The 21327-nt window shown below is 39.7% G+C and overlaps 1 protein-coding gene across 1 annotated transcript in view; it reads right to left on the bottom strand.

Annotated features, from left to right (window-relative positions):
• The window catches only part of SP1 (Sp1 transcription factor), a 50230-nt gene that overhangs the window by 6878 nt on the left and 22025 nt on the right, over positions 1-21327 (bottom strand). The window contains exon 4 of the mRNA XM_032348382.1: positions 1492-1660. Coding sequence (XP_032204273.1) covers positions 1492-1660 — 169 coding nt within the window. The remainder of the gene's footprint in view (positions 1-1491; positions 1661-21327) is intronic.

Raw genomic sequence — 21327 nt, 5'->3', positions numbered from 1 at the left:
AGCACTAACAGGGACTTCAGAGTAGAGGAATATGGGCTGGATAAAAGTTAAATCAGAGGAATAAAAACCCTAATTCAACGTATGTTAAAAAAAAAAAAAGAGGAAATGTAAAAAAAAATTATATACATATATCCCCTATATGAAGCAGTTCCTAAGCTCCTCCCTGGAATCAGCTCTGAAATGTTTCTGCCAAACCAATTTGTTCCATGTGTGATCCATTAGTGGCCACTGGGGAGATTTCTAAGAGGGACTTTTCTTGGGTTTTAACAGCAGAGGGGAAAAAAACCGTAACAGAAATGAAATCACACTTAGGTGGAAATCAGAGAGTTTCCTTTGAAAATTTAAATCCACTTTAGGTTTTGTTAGATGAAAACTCTATTGTACTCAGTTTTTTTTTTTTTTTTTTAAGATTTTTATTATTTTTAAGTAATCTCTACACACCTACATGGGGCTCGAACTTACAACTCAAAAATCAGGAGTCACATGCTCCACTGACTGAGCCAGTCAAGTACCCCTCAGTGTTTCTGATTCATATTTTTCCTGTAATGTAGAGTTAACCTAAAAAGGACGCAAATTATATTTAGTTTTGGTGCTCTTATTTTTGTATCTTTATACTTATTTTGTTGGGACAAAACTTAAACACATTTTTTCCCAAAGGCATTAAAAAAATCTGTATGGCTTTCTATTTTCTTTCAAAAGTGGTAAATTAAAGAAAAAGAATATAATGCGGAGGGGCGCCTGGGTGGCTCAGTGGGTTAAAGCCTCTGCCTTCAGCTCAGGTCATGATCCCAGGGTCCTGGGATCGAGCCCCGCATCGGGCTCTCTGCTCAGCAGGGAGCCTGCTTCCTCCTCTCTCTCTGCCTGCCTCTCTGCCTACTTATGATCTGTCTGTCAAATAAATAAATAAAATCTTTAAAAAAAAAATGTGGAAATTTCCAGAGATAATACTGAATAAAACTAAATATTTTACTAATAAGAAAAATTTGCCAAAACTTTGTTCTGTATGACACATTAGATTTTATGATGGAAAAATTTTCTATCTGGAGTAAACATTTCTGTCTATTGTGAGGGAAAATAAAACTCTGTAAACTCTTACGATTCTCACACAATCACTATAAAAAAATCATTATAGTAAGTATGTTTCTTTTTCTTTCCAAGACTATTTTATAAGCAACCTTGTTAAACCATCTCAAAACAGACATATGGTAACAATCATCTGACCAGTTGGCTCCATGTGATTTTAGCCTTATCTTTGGAAAAGGCAGGCACCTATTAAGGCCCAAGGTCTTAGAGTAGATGAAAGGATCAGAGCTGGAACCCAAATCCTGTAATATAACCCAATCAAATGTATTGTACTATCTATCTCTGGTTCCTCTGCAACACTGCCAAGTCCTAAATGTTAAAAAAATTAACCCTCTTTTGCTTACCTCCAAATCCATTAATTTTTCTCCCTTATACTCTTAAGAGACTGGGCTGACTGGGTCAACTTACCTTCCTTCACTGTCTTTACAATAGGGGCAGGTGCATGCTTCCCGCCGGGTCCTCCGACCAGCTTGGGGCTGTGGATCTGGGCTGTTTTCCCCTTCTTCTCCACCTGCTGTGTCATCATGTATTCCATCACCACCAGCCCCATGGAGGCCAAGCTGAGCTCCATGATCACCTTAAATTAAGAGAAAAAGGGATCAAGGTAAAGTAGAGAAGACCATCAAGCTGTGGTCCATTCAGTGACATTTTACATTTATAGCATCATTTCGTCACAGCTTTGAAGCCACATTTACTGATAGTGCCATCCATCCTTAAATCTCAAATAAATAAAATCTTTAAAAAATAAAAATAAAGGGGCGCCTGGGTGGCTCAGTGGATTAAAGCCTCTGCCTTCAGCTCAGGTCATGATCCCAAGGTCCTGGGATCGAGCCCCACATCCGGCTCTCTGCTCGGTGGAGAGCCTGCTTCCCCTCCTCTCTCTGCCTGCCTCTCTGTGTGCCTGTGATCTCTGTCTGTCAAATAAATAAATTAAAATCTTAAAAAAAAAAATAAATAAATAAAAATAAAAAATAAAATGCAACTCTAAGAGGACTTTTGTAGCTTTTCATCTATAGATCACAAAAGTTAAAACAAACAAAAAAACATGAAAAGTATAAACTCTAATAATAACAATGCATAGCATTAGCAAGGACATGGGGAAATAGGCATTTTTTTTTTTTTTTAAAGATTTTATTTATTTATTTGTCAGAGAGAGAGTGAGCGAGAGTGAGCATAGGCAGACAGAGTGGAAGGCAGAGTCAGAGGGAGAAGCAGGCTCCCTGCGGAGGGCAAGGAGCCCGATGTGGGACTCGATCCCAGGACGCCGGGATCATGACCTGAGCTGAAGACAGCTGCTTAACCAACTGAGCCAACCAGGCATCCCGGAAATAGGCATTTTAAAAAAAATTTTATTTATTGGGGCGCCTGGGTGGCTCAGTGGGTTAGGCCGCTGTCTTCGGCTCAGGTCATGATCTCAGGGTCCTGGGATCGAGTCCCGCATTGGGCTCTCTGCTCAAGCGGGGAGCCTGCTTCCCTCTCTCTCTGCCTGCCTCTCTGTCTACTTGTGATCTCTGTCAAATAAATAAATAAAATCTTTAAAAAAAAATTATTTATTTGACAGGGAGAAACACAGCGTGAGAGGGAACACAAGCAGTGGGAATAGGAGAGGGAGAAGCAGGCCTCCCGCCAAGCTGGGAGCCCGATGTGGGGCTTGATCCCAGGACCCTGGGATCATGACCCGAGCCGAAGGCAGACGCTTAGTGACTGAGCTACCCAGGTGCCCGAAATAGGTATTTTTTAAAAAAGATTTTATTCATTCATCAGAGAAAGAGAGCACACAAGTGGGCGGGGGGAGGCAGGCAGCGGGGAAGAGGCAGGCAGAGGGAGAAGCAAGCCCCTCGCTGAGCAAGGAGCCCAATGCAGGACTCAATCCTAGAACCCCAGGATCATAACCTGAGCCAAAGACAGATGCTTAACAGACTAAGCCACCCAGGTGTCCCAGGAAATAGGCACTTTTATATATAGGTGGTGAATAAATCAGTACATTTTGAAGTCCAATCTGGCAATATTATTAAAAATTTAGGGGCTCCCGGCTGGCTCGGTGGAGCTTGTGACTCTTGATCTCAAGGTCGTGAGTTCAAGTTCTATGCTGGACACAGAGCTTACTTAAAAAATTAAAATTACATTTTTTTTTTAAAGATTTTATTTATTTATTTGACAGAGAGAAATCACAAGTAGATGGAGAGGCAGGCAGAGAGAGAGAGAGGGAAGCAGGCTCCCTGCTGAGCAGAGAGCCCAACGCGGGCCTCGATCCCAGGACCCCGAGATCATGACCCGAATTTACATGTGTATCTTCAAAGTAATTCCACTTTGAATAAGCAATGTTGTACTCATGAGTATATAAAAATATGTGACAAAAATATTTTCTATAACTTTATAAAAACTAGAAACAATCAAATGGTATACATCAGAGTAATTAAGTAAATTATGATAAACTTATGCAACTGAACACTATACACCCATGAAAAATAATGAGATGGGGCGCCTGGGTGGCTCAGTGGGTTAAGCCGCTGCCTTCGGCTCAGGTCATGATCTCAGGGTCCTGGGATCGAGTCCCACATCGGGCTCTCTGCTTAGCAGGGAGCCTGCTTCCTCCTCTCTCTCTCTCTCTGCCTGCCTCTCTGCCTACTTGTGATCTCTCTCTGTCAAATAAATAAAATCTTTAAAAAAAAAAAAAAAGAAAAAGAAAAAAAAAAAAGAAAAATAATGAGATAAAGTTATGTGCTGTTATAGAAGACGGTCACGACGCAGTATACTTATTTTATGAAGCACTAACAGGCCACACTTAACATTTTCAAACACTTCTCTAGGCCAATGGACAAAAGTAATGTTTCAAAGGAAGAGGTGACATAACCTCAAGTTTTCAAAGCATCAACTAACAGTACATATTCATCTGTGAAAACACTTGTAAAAAAATTAATGACTATCCACAGTTAAGATTCCTATAAATGGAGATTTTAAATTGTCCTGCTTTGTTTTTATCTGTTGTATAAAGAAACAAACAGTATCTACAAATCTCAGCTCTTGGTTTTACTTTGGTACCTATTCTCCACTCTTCAGTGCAGCAACATAATTTTGAGTTACTATGCCTAATAATAAACTCTCCTCATGATTTCTTTCTCACTTTACCACTTCTATGTATGTATGTATGTATGTCATTATTTATTTTTAAAGATTATATTTATGAGAGAGAGAGAGAGAGAGCAAGCGCACAAGGAGGGGGAGTGACAGGCAGAGGGGGAGTGACAGGCAGAGGGAGAAGCCAAGAGCGGTATGCTTAAGGGACTGAGCCACCGAGGCATCCCTAAGATTTTACTAGGGATGGGGAGAGGAAGAGGGAGAGAAGTCTTAAGCAGACTCCCTCCTGAGCATGGAAGCCCAAGGTGGGGCTCAATTTTAGGACCCTGAGATCATGATCCAAGAGGAAACCAAGAGTCCAATGTTTAACCAACTGCACCATCCAGGTGCCCCTCACTCTACCGCTTCTAAGGACAAGCCTATGAAATTAAAATAAATGGGAATGTTTTGAGATTTTCATGATATTGGCAGAGCTAAACTGGAAGGACTGGAGTACAGGGTTAAGAATAGATTTTGGAGTAGGACAGATATGAGTCCCTGCACATCCACTTGATTAGCTTTCTGACAGTGAGCCAGTAAAACTTCTCTAATTATCAGTTTCTTCCCTGGCAAAAACTGGGATGAAATATTATCAATTTCATAAAGTTATTGTGAAAAACAAATGAAATAATACTGTAAGGTGCTTAGCATGGTATCTGTCCCAACATTTAACACAGTGTAGTCAATTTCATTAGGAAATCATTTTGTGGGCAAACCATAGTGAGAAATCACGGAGTAAGATATACCCTGCTATTTTATTTAATCAAGTTGCCTTAAAAGCTACATGTGAAACTGAATGGAAACTCCCCATAATGGGGATGGATAATTTCTCCTCTTGAAATAGGCCCAGGGGCACCTGGGTGGCTCAGTGGGTTAAACCCCTGCCTTTGGCTCAGGTCGTGATCTCAGGGTCCTAGGATCAAGCCCCGCTTTGGGCTCTCTGCTCAGCAGGGAGCCTGCTTCCTCCTCTCTGCGCCTACTTGTGATCTCCCTGTCGAATAAATAAATAAAATCTTAAAAGAAAAGAAAATAGGCCCAAAAAGCTCAGTGGGTGACAGAATGCTATTCAGTATCACCAGTTGTTATCTATCAAAAATTAACTTCAGAAGAAAAATTATGAAACTATAGATCCTATTATTATCTACAACAGGTCTTCAGAAACAGTAAGCAAAACCATGGTCCATACAAGCAAATTATCTTTGATCTACTTTCTAAACAAACCTTATTCCATTAAAATCAGAAAAGCAATTCATTAAACCCCAAAGTTCTCCCTTGCTGCAACTGGAAAGAAGAAAACTGTTCTCCATTTTATTGAAACGTAAGTGTAACATTTAGAACATGGTATGAGTCAGTAAAAAGGGAAACAAAGAAATACTGAGGTATTAGTATGCTATAAAATCACATCTCTAAGCCTCTTTCAAATTCTTGTAAAATGGACAGTCAAACCTAATAATCTTCCTCAATCTCTAGTATGATTTCGAAGGACTTTTTTTTTTTTAAAAGATTTTATTTATTTATTTGACAGAGAGAGATCACAAGTAGGCAGAGAGGCAGGCAGAGAGAGAGGAGGAAGCAGGCTCCCCGCTGAGCAGAGAGCCCAATGCGGGACTCGATCCCAGGACCCTGAGATCATGACCCGAGCCGAAGGCAGCGGCCCAACCCACTGAGCCACCCAGGCGCCCCTCGAAGGACTTTTTTAAATATGAAAACTGGAAATGGGGATAAGTGAGTTTCATTTAACAGAAAGAGGGATGAAATGCCAACAAAACATCAACATCAGACCAGAATCTGTTTCCAGCCTTTTTTTTTTTCCAGCCTCTTTTAATAACAGTTTTGGAAAAAGGACAGTTTTATCTTAAAATGTGGGATTGGTTAAGCAATGAAATAAATTAAAGATTTTCCTTTCCATGATGAAAATAACAAGTAAACCAAAGGCACAGTTTAATGACAGTCTCGCCCAACCCAGTGGTTGCCTCTAGCATCAGTTATTGAAATAGCTATGGTAGTTAACACACTTTTTCAGTTTCTTCAAAGTGAAGAAGTGTGCTGAAGTCATGAACTTTTAAGGAGACCACCATGTTAAGTCAAATACCCTATTCTTCTCTGAGAATAAACTTGGGCAATACTAAAATAAGATGAAATAAGAAACTCAATAATTTTCAAAAGGGTAGTTCCCATATACTTCTCTATTCATCTGGTCTCTGGAATGATTTTGAGAACACTGTGTTCTTTAATTCAGTAAGTATTAACACAATATGACTGATATTCAAAACGATACCTATATTAAGCACACACTGAGTTTTCTGAACATGTTTCATTTTGCACAGCAAAATTAATCCAAAGAATTAAATCTCAGTGCAGAAAATGTAAGTGTGTTCAGCCACATTCAAACAGAATACTGGTAACAAATCATTTAAGCATGAGGGATACCAGAATACACCCCTAAATCAAGAAATAAAACAGAAATAGATAATTCTAATATACTGTCCTTTATTTTTCAGAAAATAATTTTATTAATCTGGCTTCCCAATGCAAGTGAATCATATGTAGCAAATCAGAGAAAAAGAAAAATTTTATTTTTAATGGCAGAGAAGCTGACAACTGGAAGTGTCAGCTTGACACTTCCAAAAAATACCAAAAAATACTTATAGATGGGCTCCAAATTCATCCCTATCTTGACTACTTAGTTATGCTTGAGATACAGTTTAACATAAGAGATGAAATAAATGCCTGAGTCTGTCAATTACTAGTTTTTAAAATAGGTTCCTAGGGTGCCTGGGTGGCTCAGTGGGTTAAGCCACTGCCTTCGGCTCAGGTCATGATCTCAGGGTCCTGGGATCGAGTCCCGCTCTGCTCAGCAGGGAGCCTGCTTCCTCCTCTCTCTCTCTCTGCCTACTTGTGATCTCTGTCAAATAAATAAATAAAATCTTAAATAAATAAATAAATAAATAAACAAACTAGCTTCCTAGAATCCTTAAAGAATGACTAAAAACTCTTCTTCTTCTTCTTTTTTTTTTTTTTTAAGGACTCTTCCTTTTAAAATCAGGTTTGTTGGGGAGCCGCCTGCCAGGCTCAGTTGGAAGAGCATGTAACTCTTGATCTCAGTGTCCTGAGTCTGAGCCCACTGGGTGCAGAGATTACTTAAATAAATAAACTTAAAAAAAAAAATTAGTGCGGTAGGGAGAGGGTGGTTGGGTTATGGACACTGGGGAAGGTATGTGCTATGGAGTGCTGTGAAGTGTGTAAACCTGGCAATTCACAGACCTGTACCCCTGGGGCTAATAATACATTATATGTTAATAAAAAATTTTTTAAAAAATCAAGTTTACTAAGATGTAATTAACACACAGTAAAAATTCACCCTTTTAGGAAGTTTATTTTATTTTATTTTTTTTTTAAAGATTTTATTTATTTATTTGACAGCGAGAGATCACAAGTAGGCAGAGAGGCAGGCAGAGAGAGAGGAAGGGAAGGAAGCAGGCTCTCTGCTCGGCAGAGAGCCCGATGCGGGACTCGATCCCAGGACCCTGAGATCATGACCTGAGCCGAAGGCAGCGGCTTAACCCACTGAGCCACCCAGGCGCCCCTTTTTAGGAAGTTTAGACCAGGGTTCTCAACCAGGGCCACTGTGCTTCCCAGGAGACATCTGACAACATATGAAGACATTTTTGATTGTCACGTTTAGCATCCACTGCTGCTTAACATTCTACAATGTACAAGACAACCTGCTCCTCCTCCTAAATGAAAAATTCCTTGGTTCAAAATATTGATGTTGCTAAGGTTGAGAAACTATGGTTCAGATAAACGTATACAGAAGTAGTGTGACTGTTTAATACAATCAAGATATAAAATATTTCTACCATCTCCAATAGTTCCCTCATACCCCTCTGCAGTCAGTCCTTTTTGCATCAATATGAACTCAGGATTTAAACTTATTTGATGTTTCAATCCCTTGTGGTTATCTTCTTATAGATACTCAAACTATCTTACACTTGGTCACAGTAACTTACCAAGTTGACTCCTGTGTCCTTTGACAAAATATCCCACATTTAATACTAATTTCCTACTTTAGACATAAAATCAGCTATTTCTTCAAGTATTCCTAATATTCCTAGTTTCTCTTAATGGAAGAGAAATAAGATACCACAGTTTGGTTCTGTAGGTATTTTAGTTATTTGAAGCTCTAGTAGATTCCATACAGGTGACATGAACATTTTTTTTTTTAAGATTTTATTTATTTATTTGACACAGAGAGAGATCACAAGTAGGCAGAGAGGCAAGCAGAGATAGAGGGGGAAGCAGGCTCCCTGCCAAGCAGAGAGCCCGATGCGGGACTCGATCCCAGGACCCTGCGATCATGACCTGAGCTGAAGGCAGAGGCTTTAAACCCACTGAGTCACCCAGGCACCCCTGAACACTTTTTCTTCAATTCTTACAGGTTAGTGTTAAACTATCTGTGGTATGAGGTGCCCAGGTGGCTCAGTTGGTTAAGCATCCAACTCTTTATTTTGGCTCCGATCATGATCTCGGGACTGTGAGATCGAGCTCATCAGGTTCTGCGCTCAGCAGGGAGTTTTCTTGAGATTCTCTCTCCCTCTGCCCCCCGCCCCCATCCATTCTCTCTCTCTCTTTCAGATAAATCTTTAATGAACTGTCTGTGGTTCTTATACTTAGGAGTCTTTATCTGGATACAAAATTCTTTTTTCTTTAAAGATTTTACCTATTTATTTGAGAGAGAGAGACAGTAAGAGAGGAAACACAAGCAGAGGGGAGCTGGAGAGGGGGAAGGCGGCTCCTCTCTGAGAAGGAAGCCCAACAGAGGGCTCAACCCCAGGACGCTGGGATCATGACCTGAGCTGAAGGCAGACACCCAATGACTGATCCACCCAGGCGCCCTGAATATAAAATTCTTGGTTCATGTTTGATTTCCTTGATTTTCTTAAATGTTAATCCACTGCATTCTGACACTAAACATGCTATCAGTAAATCTAGTGCAAGGGGCACCTGATGGTTCAGTCAATTAAGTAGCTGACTTTCAAGTCATGATCTCAGGGTCCTTGGATCTAACCCCATGTCAGGCTCTGTGCTCAGCAGGGAGTCTGCTTCTCCCTCCTCTTCTCCCCTTCCAATCTCTCTCTAAAAAGTAAGTAAATCTTAAAAGTCCTAGGGCACCTGGGTGGCTCAGTCGTAAAGTGTCTGCCTTCAGCTCTGGTCATGACCCCAGTGTCCTGGGATCAAGGTCCCACATCGGGCTCTCTGCTCAGCGGGGTGCCTGCTTCTCCCTCTCCTATTCCCCCTGCTTGTGTTCCCTCTCTCGCTGTCTGTCTCTCTGTCAAATAAATAAGTAAAATCTTTAAAAAAAAAAAAAAAAAGGCTAGTGACAATTTTCCTTCCTTTTTAAGTGATTAGGTCTTTTTTTACTAGGATGCCTGAATGATTTTTTTTTTGCCCTTAAAGTCCATCAGTTTTACTGAACTGTGTCTCTGTACTGGCAATTCTAAATCAAATTTACCCAGATACACTTTCACAAAGTTTTCTTCCCGTCCCATGGCTTTGACTGTTTTCTTCCTTGGGGACTTTGTTCATATGAATGTTAAGTTTTTCTTTTTAAGATATTACTTATTTATTTTTAAGAGAGAGAGATAGAGACTGCGTGCGTGCACATGAGCGCACAAGCAGGGGGAGCTACAGGCAGAGGGAGAAGCCAGACTTGATCCCAGGACACTGGGATCATGATTTGAGGAAGATGCTTAACCAACAGTGAGCCACTCACATGCCCCTCTTTGCCTATTAGTATAGCATTTTTTTCTCAATTCCTTTTACCTTTTTAATTTTTATTTTTTTAAAGATTTTATTTATTTAACAGAGAGAGATCACAAGTAGGCAGAGAGGCAGGCAGAGAGAGAGGGAAGCAGGCTCCCGGCTGAGCAGAGTGTGTGATGCTGGGCTCGATCCCAGAATTCTGAGACCATGACCTGAGCTGAAGGCAGAGGCTTAGCCCACTGAGACACCCAGGTGCCCTCTTTTTTGATTTTTAAAAGCTTCTCTCTACCTTTGTTAAAAAATTAATTTTGCTTTACTTTTTATTTTATTGAGTCATTACTTGTTGCACTTCTTCATTTATGTGTTCCTTTTAGTTTCACCTTTATTTCTGAAATAAGTTTTTCTCTTATTTCTAATTTTTTCCTGAGGTCTGTCACTTCTCTTTTCAAATTCTCCTTTTATCTAATCACCTAACTTTTGAGATTCTTCTAATTTGAATTAATTAACTAAATAATGAAGTAAGTAGGTGCCATGCCCAACATGGGGCTTGAATCATGACCCCAAGATCAAAGGTCACATGCCCTACCAACTGAGTCAGCCAAATGCTCCAATCTCCTTGAATTTATTTATTTATTTTTAAATATTTATTTATTTGAGAAAGAAAGAGCGAGTGTAGGGTGGACGGGAAGGGAGAGAGAATCTTGAGAAGCCTCCCTACCAAGCAAGGCGCCCTCTGCAGAGCTCGATCCCAGGACCCTGACCAATATCACCACCTGAGCCCAATTCAAGAGTCGAATATTCGGGGTGCCTGGGTGGCCCAGAGGGTTAAGCCTCTGCCTTCGGCTCAGGTCATGGTCTCAGGGTCCTGGGATCGAGCCCCGCATCGGGCTCTCTGCTTGGTAGGGAGCCTGCTTCCCCCGCTCTCTCTGTCTGCCTCTCTGCCTACTTGTGATCTCTCTCTCTGTGTCAAATAAATAAATAAAATCTTAAAAAAAAAAAAAAGAGTCGAATATTCAACTGACTGAGCCATCAAAAGGCCCCTCTAATTTGAATTTAAAGTATTTTACTTCGGGATGCACATGTGGCTCAGCAGGAAGAGCATGTGACTCCTGATCTCAGGGTCATGAGTGAGTTGGGAGCCCCACACTGGGCATAGAGATTACTTTTTAAAAAAAAATAAATAAGCAAAATAATTTAGGTGAAATCCTCATTCTCTTTTTGTGGTTGTTTCAGTGGTATATGTATGCATGTGCATTAGGCTACGGTGCTCAAAGTAGATACTACTACTTGTTCCCAGTTTTCATTCTCTTCCTCTTCTACCTTAAAGCCACCTGATTTTTTTCAGTCTAACATAGTGCCAGGTTACAAATATTCTCCTTCCTAAATACCCCTGCAGATAAGAAGTAGCCAAGTGACAAGGTCTTAGCCAATCAGATGTAAAACAAAATTGCCGATACTAAGACTTTGAGGAAATCTCTTTAAATGGGAAAAACTCAGCTTGCTTCCACCTTTATCAAGCTTCACCTTTCCCTCCTTTATCCTGTCTGGAAAGAGGTCACAATGCCCAAAGGTGGTGCAGCTGCCTTGCAAGCATGGCAACTGTCCCACACTAAGGCAAAAGTAAACACAGCCAGGGTTCCTACTGTTACCCTGAGCTGCCACACGAACTTTGGACTCACTAATTTTAGATTCCATGTTACATAAAAACAATAAGCACCCACACACCTGGTTAAGACACTGTAATAGGTTTTCTGGTATATAAAGTTAAATATGCACTCCCTAACAAGAAAGGAAGGAAGGAAGATTATTATTATTTTTTTAAAGACTGACTTATTTATTTGAGAGACAGAGTGTATGTGCTCAGGTGGGGGGAGGGGAGTAAGATCTGAGGCAGGCTCCACACCCAGAGCAGAGACTGATGACACCCTGAGATCATGACCAGAGTCGAAATCAAGAGTCAGAGGCTCAAAAAGGCACCCAGGCACCCCAAAATTATTTTTTTTTAAGTACGTCATGACCATGCTAAGCCTATCGTTTTTCTTAACTATACAGTCTACGCATACCTCAGTATATCCTACCAGTATTTTGTGTCACTATTTATTGTGTGTCAAACTGATAAGAGCCTTTATTTTTTTTTGTCCAGCTCCCAGAACTGTAAGTGGATAAGCATCTAACAAAAAATTCTAATACTTTTATATTAAATTAAACCACACAAGAATAAAGAACAGATACCAGAAACTTATTTCTTCCTGTTCCAGAACACAAGCCCTTGCTAATTCATTAGTAATTTGTGCTCGATACAAATCCATATAGCCTTGCTTCTAAGCTCATTTTTTCCACATTAAATCTTTCCTAATTACAGAATTATTACTGCTTATTACACACATACACATATACAGATAATTTATAGGCTTTGCAATATACAAACTTTCTTTAAGGCTTATCCCTATAGTGTCCTCCCTAGAAGTATGCTGTAGAAATGATTTTTTTTTAATATTTTATTTATTTATTTGCCAGACAGAGAGAAAGAGCTAGAGAGCGAGCACAGGCAGGCCGAGTGGCAGCAGAGGCAGAGGGAGAAGCAGGCTCCCCGCCGAGCATGGAGCCCAATGTGGGACTCGATCCCAGGACGCTGGGATCATGACCTGAGCCGAAGGCAGCTGCTTAACCAACTGAGCCACCCAGGAGTCCCTAGAAATGACTCTTGGTTTCAGCTCAGGTTGTGATCTCAGGGTTATGAGATGGGGCCCCAAGCTGGGTTCTGTGCTCAGTGCAGAATCTGCGTAAGAATCCCTCTGCCTGGACACTAAGGAGGACAAGTGATGTGATGAGCAGTGGGTATTATACAAGACTGACGAATCACTGACCTCTACCTCTGAAACCAGTAATACATTATATGTTAATTAACTGAACTTAAATTTTTTCTAAATGGAAAAAATTTTTTTTTTTAAATCTCTCACTCTCGGGGTGTCTGGGTGGCTCAGTGGGTTAAAGCCTCTGCCTTCAGCTCAGGTCATGATTCCAGGGTCCTGGGATCCAGGCCAGCATCAGGCTCTCTGCTCAGCAGGGAGCCTGCTTACCCCTCCCCTCTCTCTCTCTGCCTGCCTCTCTGCCTGCTTGTGATCTCTGTCAAATAAATAAACACAATCTTAAAAAAAAATCTCTCACTCTCTGGGGTTATGGACATTCAGGAGGGTATGTGCTATGGTGAGTGCTGTGAAGTGTGTAAACCTGGCAATTCACAGACCTGTACCCCTGGGGCTAATAAAACATTACATGTTCATTAAAAAAATTAAAAACTAAAAAAACAGGGGCGCCTGGGTGGCTCAGTGGATTGGGCCGCTGCCTTCGGCTCAGGTCATGATCTCGGGGTCCTGGGATCGAGTCCCACGTTGGGCTCTCTGCTCAGCCGGGAGCCTGCTTCCCTCTATCTCCCTCTCTGCCTGCCTCTCCATCTGCTTGTGATCTCTCTGTGTCAAATAAATAAATAAAATATAAAAAAAAAAAAAACTAAAAAAACAAAACTCTCTCCTCTCTCTCTCATGCACTCTAAAATAAATAAATAAATCTTTAAAAAAAAAAAAAAAAAGTGACTATTCTTTTTACCCAGTAAGTATACGTCCAAGAATAAGAACATGTGCCAGAAGGGCACCTGGGTGGCTCAGTGGGTTAAAGCCTCTGCCTTCGGCTCAGGTCATGATAGCAGGGTCCTGAGATCAAGTCCCGCATCAGGCTCTCTGCTCAGCGGGAGCCTGTTTCCCCCTCTCCTCTGCCTGCTTGTGATCTCTCTGTCAAATAAATAAATAAAATCTAAAAAAAAAAAAAAAAAAAAAAAAAAAAAAAAGAACATGTACCAGATACTGTATTAAACTCTGGGGATGGCTGGATGGGATCATGGCCATTACAGAGGTTTTATCTTACCGGGAAGATATAAAATTAAATCAACTATAATATCTGCCTTATAGTTTATAAAATAAAGTGCTAATGATATGCTCTGATAAAAGGAGCAAAGGAGTTGGAAGGAGGAGTATTAGGGTTTTGTTGTTTTTTTAAAGATTTTATTTATTTGACAGAAAGAGATCTCAAGTAGGCAGAGAGGCAGGCAGAGAGAGGAGGAAGCAGGCTCCCTGCCAAGCAAAGCGCCCGATGTGGGACTCGATCCCAGGACCCTGACATCGTGACCTGAGCCGAAGGCAGAGGCTTAACTCACTGAACCACCCAGGCGCCCAAGGAGGAGTATTAGAAAAAAAGAAAAGTAGACTAGTCTGGGCTACTCCACTCCATAATGGTAAAAGATAAAAAAAAAGGTCTAAAGTAGGCTGTGAGGGGTGCCTAGCTGGCTCAGCTGGTAGAGCATGAGACTCCTGATCTCAGGGTCATGAGTTCAAGCTCCACAATGAGTCTGGAGCGTACTTAACAACAACAAAAGCAAAACAAAACAAAACAAAACAAAAATCAAGTACAGTTCTCTTCCAATGAAGAGAAAAGCATGAATAAAATGTATTTTGGAGTAAAACAGTCAGAATTTAATGGCTGAATACAGGGAACTTCAGTTTCTGGGACATAAATGAAACAGTAAGACTGTTAGGTACATGAACAAAAGAGAAGCAATAAATAGTCATCTCTCCTTATCTGCAGACTGTCTTTCTGTGGTTTCAGTTACCCACAGTCAATCACGGTCAGAGGCAGATGATCCACCTGACATTATTGTGAGAAGGTCAACTATAGCCAACACTACGTCACAATGCTTACATCATTCACTTTACTTCATCTTATCATGTAGACATTTTGTCATCTTACATCATCACAGAAAGGGTACAATACAGTAAGTATTGTACTGAATACAGTACAATTAAGATGTATTTTTTACAATAAGATATTTTGACAGAGACCACATCCATAACTTTGATATATTATTATAATTGCCCTATTTTATTATTGTTGTTGTTAACCTCTTACAGTCCCCAACTTACAAATTAAGCTTTATCAGATATGCATGTATAGGAAAAAAACAGTATATTTAGGATTCGGTACTATCCACAGTTTCAGACATCCACTGGAGGATGAATGGATCCTTAGCAGATGAGATGACTGTATTTTTAAGATCTTTCAAAGATACAAAGAAACTCATTAAAATTGAATCTAACCCAGTAGCTCCACTTGTAGGTATATAACAAAGAGAAAATAAAAACATGTCCATATAAAAACTTCTATATAATGTTCAAAAGAGCATTATTCATAATGCCAAAAAGTAAAACAAGCCAAGTGTGTATCAACTTGATGAATGGATAAACAAATGTGGTATATTTACAAAATGAAATAGTATTTGGCAATTAAAAAAAAGAATGAAGTACTGACACATTAACGCTGGTTTCTTTAAATGAGAAGTTGTCTTCTTCATATTTTTCCCCGAAATATAAAGGATGAAAAATAAAGGGAGGGGAGTTAAAAACACAAACATACACACTTAAATGTAAAGAAAAGAAGGGGCGCCTAGCTGGCTCAGTCGGGAAAGATTACTTAAAAAATAAATAAATAAAAAATAAATGTGAAGAAAAGAAAATTATTAAACTTTGAAAAGATATTTCTATATTATTTTAAAATTCATTAAAGAAATCACAAAAAATCAGTTCACTTGACATAAAAATGAAAAATTTCTATATTACAAAGAAGCAAAAAAGAGCTTGAGGAAGTTATTTTCAACAAATTTTATTTTATTTATTTTTATTTTGGGAGAGGTGGGAGTGGGGAGTAGGAGAGGGAGAGAGAATCTTACACAGGCACCACACCCAGCCTAGAGCCCAAAACAGGGCTCAATCCCATGGCCCTGTGATCATGACCTGAGCTGACATCAAGAGTTGGCCACCTGGGGCGCCTGCACTCAGGTCTCAGGATCCCCTGCGCTGGGGCAACCCTGCTTCTCCCTCTCCTATCCCCTTGTTTGTGTTCCCTCTCTAGCTGGTCTCTCTCTGACAAATGAGTAAAATCTTAAAAAAAAAAAAAAATTTAAAAAACGAAGAGCTGGCCACTTAACCAACTGAGTTACCCAGGCACCCCTCAAATTTTAAAAAACAATGAAGTTCTTTATTTTATTTTATTTTATTTTTTTTTAAAGATTTTATTTATTTATTTGTCTCAGAGAGAGAGAGTGAGAGCGAGCACAGGCAGACAGAGTGGAAGGCAGAGGCAGAGGGAGAAGCAGGCTCCCTGCGGAGCAAGGAGCCCGATGTGGAACTCGATCCCAGGACGCTGGGATCATGACCCGAGCCGAAGGCAGCTGCTTAACCAACTGAGCCACCCAGGCGTCCCAAGTTCTTTATTTTAAAAAAATTGCCCAGGCAACTTCCTAATATCATTATAGTGCCAGTAGACAAATCAACTAAGACTACTTATAAACAAGCAGAAGGAAAAACTTCAACCTCACTAGTAGACAAAAACACAAAAACTTAACCTTTAGGAAAAGGTCAGCCTATAAAAATATTCCTAACTGAAAAAAATCCAAATACGGAAAAAGTCATTTGAACAGATAACCAACAAATTACTTAAAACAGCAATGTAAGAAATTGATTAAAATGGGTACAATGAGGAAACTGTTAAGTAACCTGATGGAATACAAGGCAGTCAGTAAAATTTATAGTTAACTTGGAAAAAATGCTTGTGCCATATTCGTGAACCAACCAAGGACCAAATTACATGCATGCCAAGAATAAAGCTATGGTTAAAAATAACCATAAAATACATACATTAGGGGCGCTTGGGTGGCTCAGTTGGTTAAGCATCTGCCTTCAGCTCAGGTCATGATTCCAAGGTCCTGGGATTGAGTCCAACAGCAGGCTCCTTGCAGGGGGTCTGCTTCTCCCTCTGCCTCCTGCTTGTGCTCCCGCCCACACCCTCTCTCTCTCTCTGACAATTAATAAATAAAATCTTACAGTAAAGAAATAAGTACATTAAAATTTAAATAAAGTAGAAGAAAACACACCAAAATTGCTGCCTGTGGTGGAGAGTAGTTACAAGTTTTTTCTCCTTTCTGTTTCTCATATTTTCTATAATATGATCATTTAACTTTTATAACTTTTTTTTTAAAGATTTTATTTATCGGGCAGAGAAAGAGACACAGTGAGAGAGGGAACACAAGCAGGGGGAGTGGGAGAGGGAGAAGCAGGCTTCCCACTGAGCGGGGAGCCCAATTAGGGACTCCATCCCAAAACCCTGGGATCATGACCTGAACCAAAGGAAGACGCTTAAGGACTGAGCCACCCAGGTGCCCCATGATCATTTAACTGTTATTAAAAACACACAGGGGTGCCTGGGTGGCTCAGTACATTAAGTGTCTCCCTTTAGCATGGGTCATGATCTCAGGGTCCTGGGATCGAGCCCCTGAGCCCCACGTTGGGCTCCCTGAACAATGGGGAGTCTGCTTCTCCTTCACCCTTTTGCCCCTCCCCCTGCTCCTGCTCCAACTTTCTCTCTCTCAAGTAAAATCTTAAAAAAAAAACAAAAACAAAAACAAAACACCCAACACACAGACAAAGCAAAAAAAAAAAAAAAAAAAAAAAAAAAAAGAAAAGAAAAGAAAAGAAAAAATCAGCCTGTGCATCTCACCCTTTTATTACTAACAATGTTTTACAGATTTAACATCTCAGTAAATGGGTAGTTTTCTTCAAGTATGAGGCAATCAGCACAGTGATGTCAAGGATTCTTATCAGTAGGTGTCGCTGTAACTAAGTGATAGACAGCAGTTTTTTAAAGTCCACCTTCCCGGCAAAGAGGTTAGAAGAAAAAAAGGGGGAAAGGCAGTCCACAAATTATAAATGGGAACATCTGAGGAAGTGTAATTCAAATGTCTATCAAAACCAGATTTTTTTTTCAGCTTTGGTAACGTTTCTTTACTAAAAACTCCAGTCTTACGTTATCTGTCATGAATCCAAAGGTACAGATTTCCCTATTTTTGTGTCCAAAAAAACTAAAAGATCTCAAAATTTAATTAGTAACCTGAAATTCTTCTAAATTCCAAGATTTTTACCTACTTCCCAATTCTGTCAACATTATTCCATAGTGAAAACTATTTTTTAAAACCAAGAAATCAGTAAGAATTGTATCTTTTCACCCAACTTTCACCATAGTGATAACTTCCTGGGGAAAAGATTTTATTTATTTATCAGAGAGATAGAAAACAAGCAGGGCAAGCAGCAGGCAGAGGGAGAACCAGGCTCCCCACCGAACAGGGGGCCTGATGTGGGCTCAATCCCAGGACTCTGGGATCATGACCTCAGCCAAAGGTGACATAACCCACTGGGTCATCCAGGCACCCCAGATCTTAGATCTTAGCTCAGGTCTTGGTCTTAGGGTTGTGAGTTCAACCCCCATGCACAAGCAGACTCCTGCCAAGTAGGGAGTCTGCTTTATCTCTGCTCGCTGATCCCCCAGCTCGTGCTCTCTCTCTCTGTCAAATATAATAAATAAAATAAAATAAACACCTGAACTAGATTCAACTCGGACACTTAACTGAGCCACCCAGATGCCCCCAACCTTGCTGGTTTTCAAATTAGGTCCTTTTGACCAACTTTAGGGTCTGTTCATATCCGTTAACAGACATTTTAAAATTACTAGGAGCTTCTGATTATTAAAATTAATCAGAACCATTAAATACACTGGAGTACACTATAATGGTACAGTTGGACAAACCTAGATTGAACCCTAGTTTCACCACTTACAAGCAGAGTAACCTCTTTGAGCCTTATTTTCCATATCAGGAAAAAAGATATGATTATACTGGACTAATAAAATTAATATAAAGCATACCTTTAGCATTACACTGAACACATGGGAGGGACTTAATAAACCACTGTATGTTAGTAAAATAAAAAAGCTGAATTTGACTTTTAATGTTTTACCCTTGTATCTATATATGTACTCTTACTACTCACAGTATGTTATTCTGAACTTATCTAGGACAACTGTAGTATCAAATTTAATCATCAATATCTCTAAAATAGCAGCAATAAAAAACTGTAAAACAAAAAAATAAAATGCACAGTAATTTAATATTTTGCTTCTAACCACTGGATTTACCACTGAAAAGGGATATCATAACAAGCATTCAAATGATATTTCACTCCCATTAAAAATAGTTTAGAGCTGATTAATAATGCAGACACAACCATTCTGAATACACAATACTGTCCTGAAAGGAGAAATAGTACCAATTAAGCTTCGTGTTTTCAGGGAATTTTCTGGATAAAATACAGTAATGAGATGCTGTGTGATGATAAAAACCATGAAAAAATGCTGCAGCAAAGTAGAGATGATCACAGGGAAAATAAGCACTTTATTTATTTATTTAATTTTTTAAAAGATTTTATTTATTTGACAAAAAGAGACACAGCGACAAAGGGGAACACAAGCAGGGGAGTGGGAGAGGGAGAGGGAGAAGCAGGTTTCCTGCCCAGCAGGGAGCCCAATGTGCGGCTTGATCCCAGGACCCTGTGATCATGACCTGAGCTAAAGGCAGATGCTTAATCTGAGCCACCTAGGCGCCCCAAAAATAAGTACTTTAAACTCAGGTATCCTAGAGACGATCTCACCAGTAAGACCAGATCAATTTCTTTAGTAGGGCCTGATGAAAAAGGAATAGTAGGGACGCCTGGGTGGCTCAGTTGGTTAAGCAGCTGCCTTCGGCTCGGGTCGTGATCCCGGAGTCCTGGGATCGAGTCCCGCATCGGGCTCCTTGCTCCGCGGGGAGCCTGCTTCTCCCTCTGACTCTGCCTTCCACTCTGTCTGCCTGTGCTCACTCTCGCTCGCTGTCTCTCTGACAAATAAATAAATAAAATCTTTAAAAAATATATATTAAAAAAAAAAGGAATAGTAATAGCCATCTACCATATTTTGTGAGTAAGATTTTAAAAAATATTTCGAGTACTAGAGTAAGAGTAATGGAAACAAGGGGTGCCTGCCTGGCTGAGTTGGAGGAGCAAGTGACTCCTGATCTTGGGGTTGTGAGTTTGAGTCCCACACGCAGTGTAAGAGATTACTTAAATAAATATTTTTTTAAAAGTAATGGAAACCAAAAAGAGGGGAAACATCCCAAATCCTACCATCCCAACAAATCACTTTTTCATCTTCTCAATATTCATATGCACAAACTTTACCTATTTATAATCGTAATAGCTACATTATATATAAAAATCTGAACTAAAAAAGTAACTCTTCAGATCCACACCATTCTGAGATCCCTGAAGTGACCAGGTAAAGAGCACTTACATGTTGGATACCTCTTAATGATAGGCTCCTCAAAGTTTATGCATGAGTAATGCCCATAGTATAATTATATAATCTGATATACTATGGGCTAATATTTTAACCCCTCCCTAAACATAAACTCTAAAGTCACTTTATAATGTAAGAGCTAGACCTTACCTTGTCTTAATTTATCTAGATTACTAGACAAGTACTAAAAGGAGATACTCTCATTTATACTAGTGTTGCAAAAACGTATCTTTAAACTGCCAACAACAATATCACAAAAAGATGTAAGACAAAAACGCTACTTTATGGGGATGCCTGGGTGGCTTAGTCAGGTGAGCCTCTGACTAGTTTTGGCTCAGATCGTGGTTTCAGGGTCATGGGACTGAGCCCCTCTGCAAAGGGCTCTGTGCTCAGTGGGGAGTCCGCTTGAGATTCTCTCCCTCTGGCCCCCCCATCCCCTCCCCCTGCTCTCATGTGCTCTCTTTCTAAAAAACAAATCTTTAAAAAATAAAAAGAAAGAAAGAAATGCTACTTAATGATAGAATACAAGTGCTCATCTATGCATTTACATACTTCTTTCCCCATACTAGCTTCTTTCACCTTCTACTTAATATGGCAATGTAAAATTCAGACAAATTTTATCTAATACATTTAAATGTTATGTTTTCTGTTCTTTTAATATTGATTATGTAATGAAGGAATCAGCAAATCAACTCCTAAGGATGTATTTTTTTTTTTGAGATAACAAATTTATTATTTCTATTAACATATAATGTATTATTAGCCCCAGGAGTGCAGGTCTATGAATCATCAGGCTTACACACTTCACAGCACTCACCATTTCACATACCCTCTCCAATGTCCATAACCCAACAACCCTCTCCATACTCCCCCTCCTCCCAGCAACCCTCAGTTTGTTTTGTGAGATTAAGAGTCTCTTATAGTTTGTCTCCCTCCTGATCCCATCTTGTGTTTCATTTCTAAGGATGTATTCTAAGTAAATGATTCAAAATGAGAAAACTGTATGGTCTATTATATTCTATATTTAAAATACAGGAATATCTGAAACTACCAAAATATCAGACAAAAAAGAAATAAGAAATTGTGGCAAACAACTTG

This window comes from Mustela erminea, chromosome 6 (genome assembly GCF_009829155.1).
Source record: "Mustela erminea isolate mMusErm1 chromosome 6, mMusErm1.Pri, whole genome shotgun sequence".
Classification (NCBI taxonomy): Eukaryota; Metazoa; Chordata; class Mammalia; order Carnivora; family Mustelidae; genus Mustela; species Mustela erminea.
This window is presented reverse-complemented; position numbering and strand designations above follow the sequence as displayed.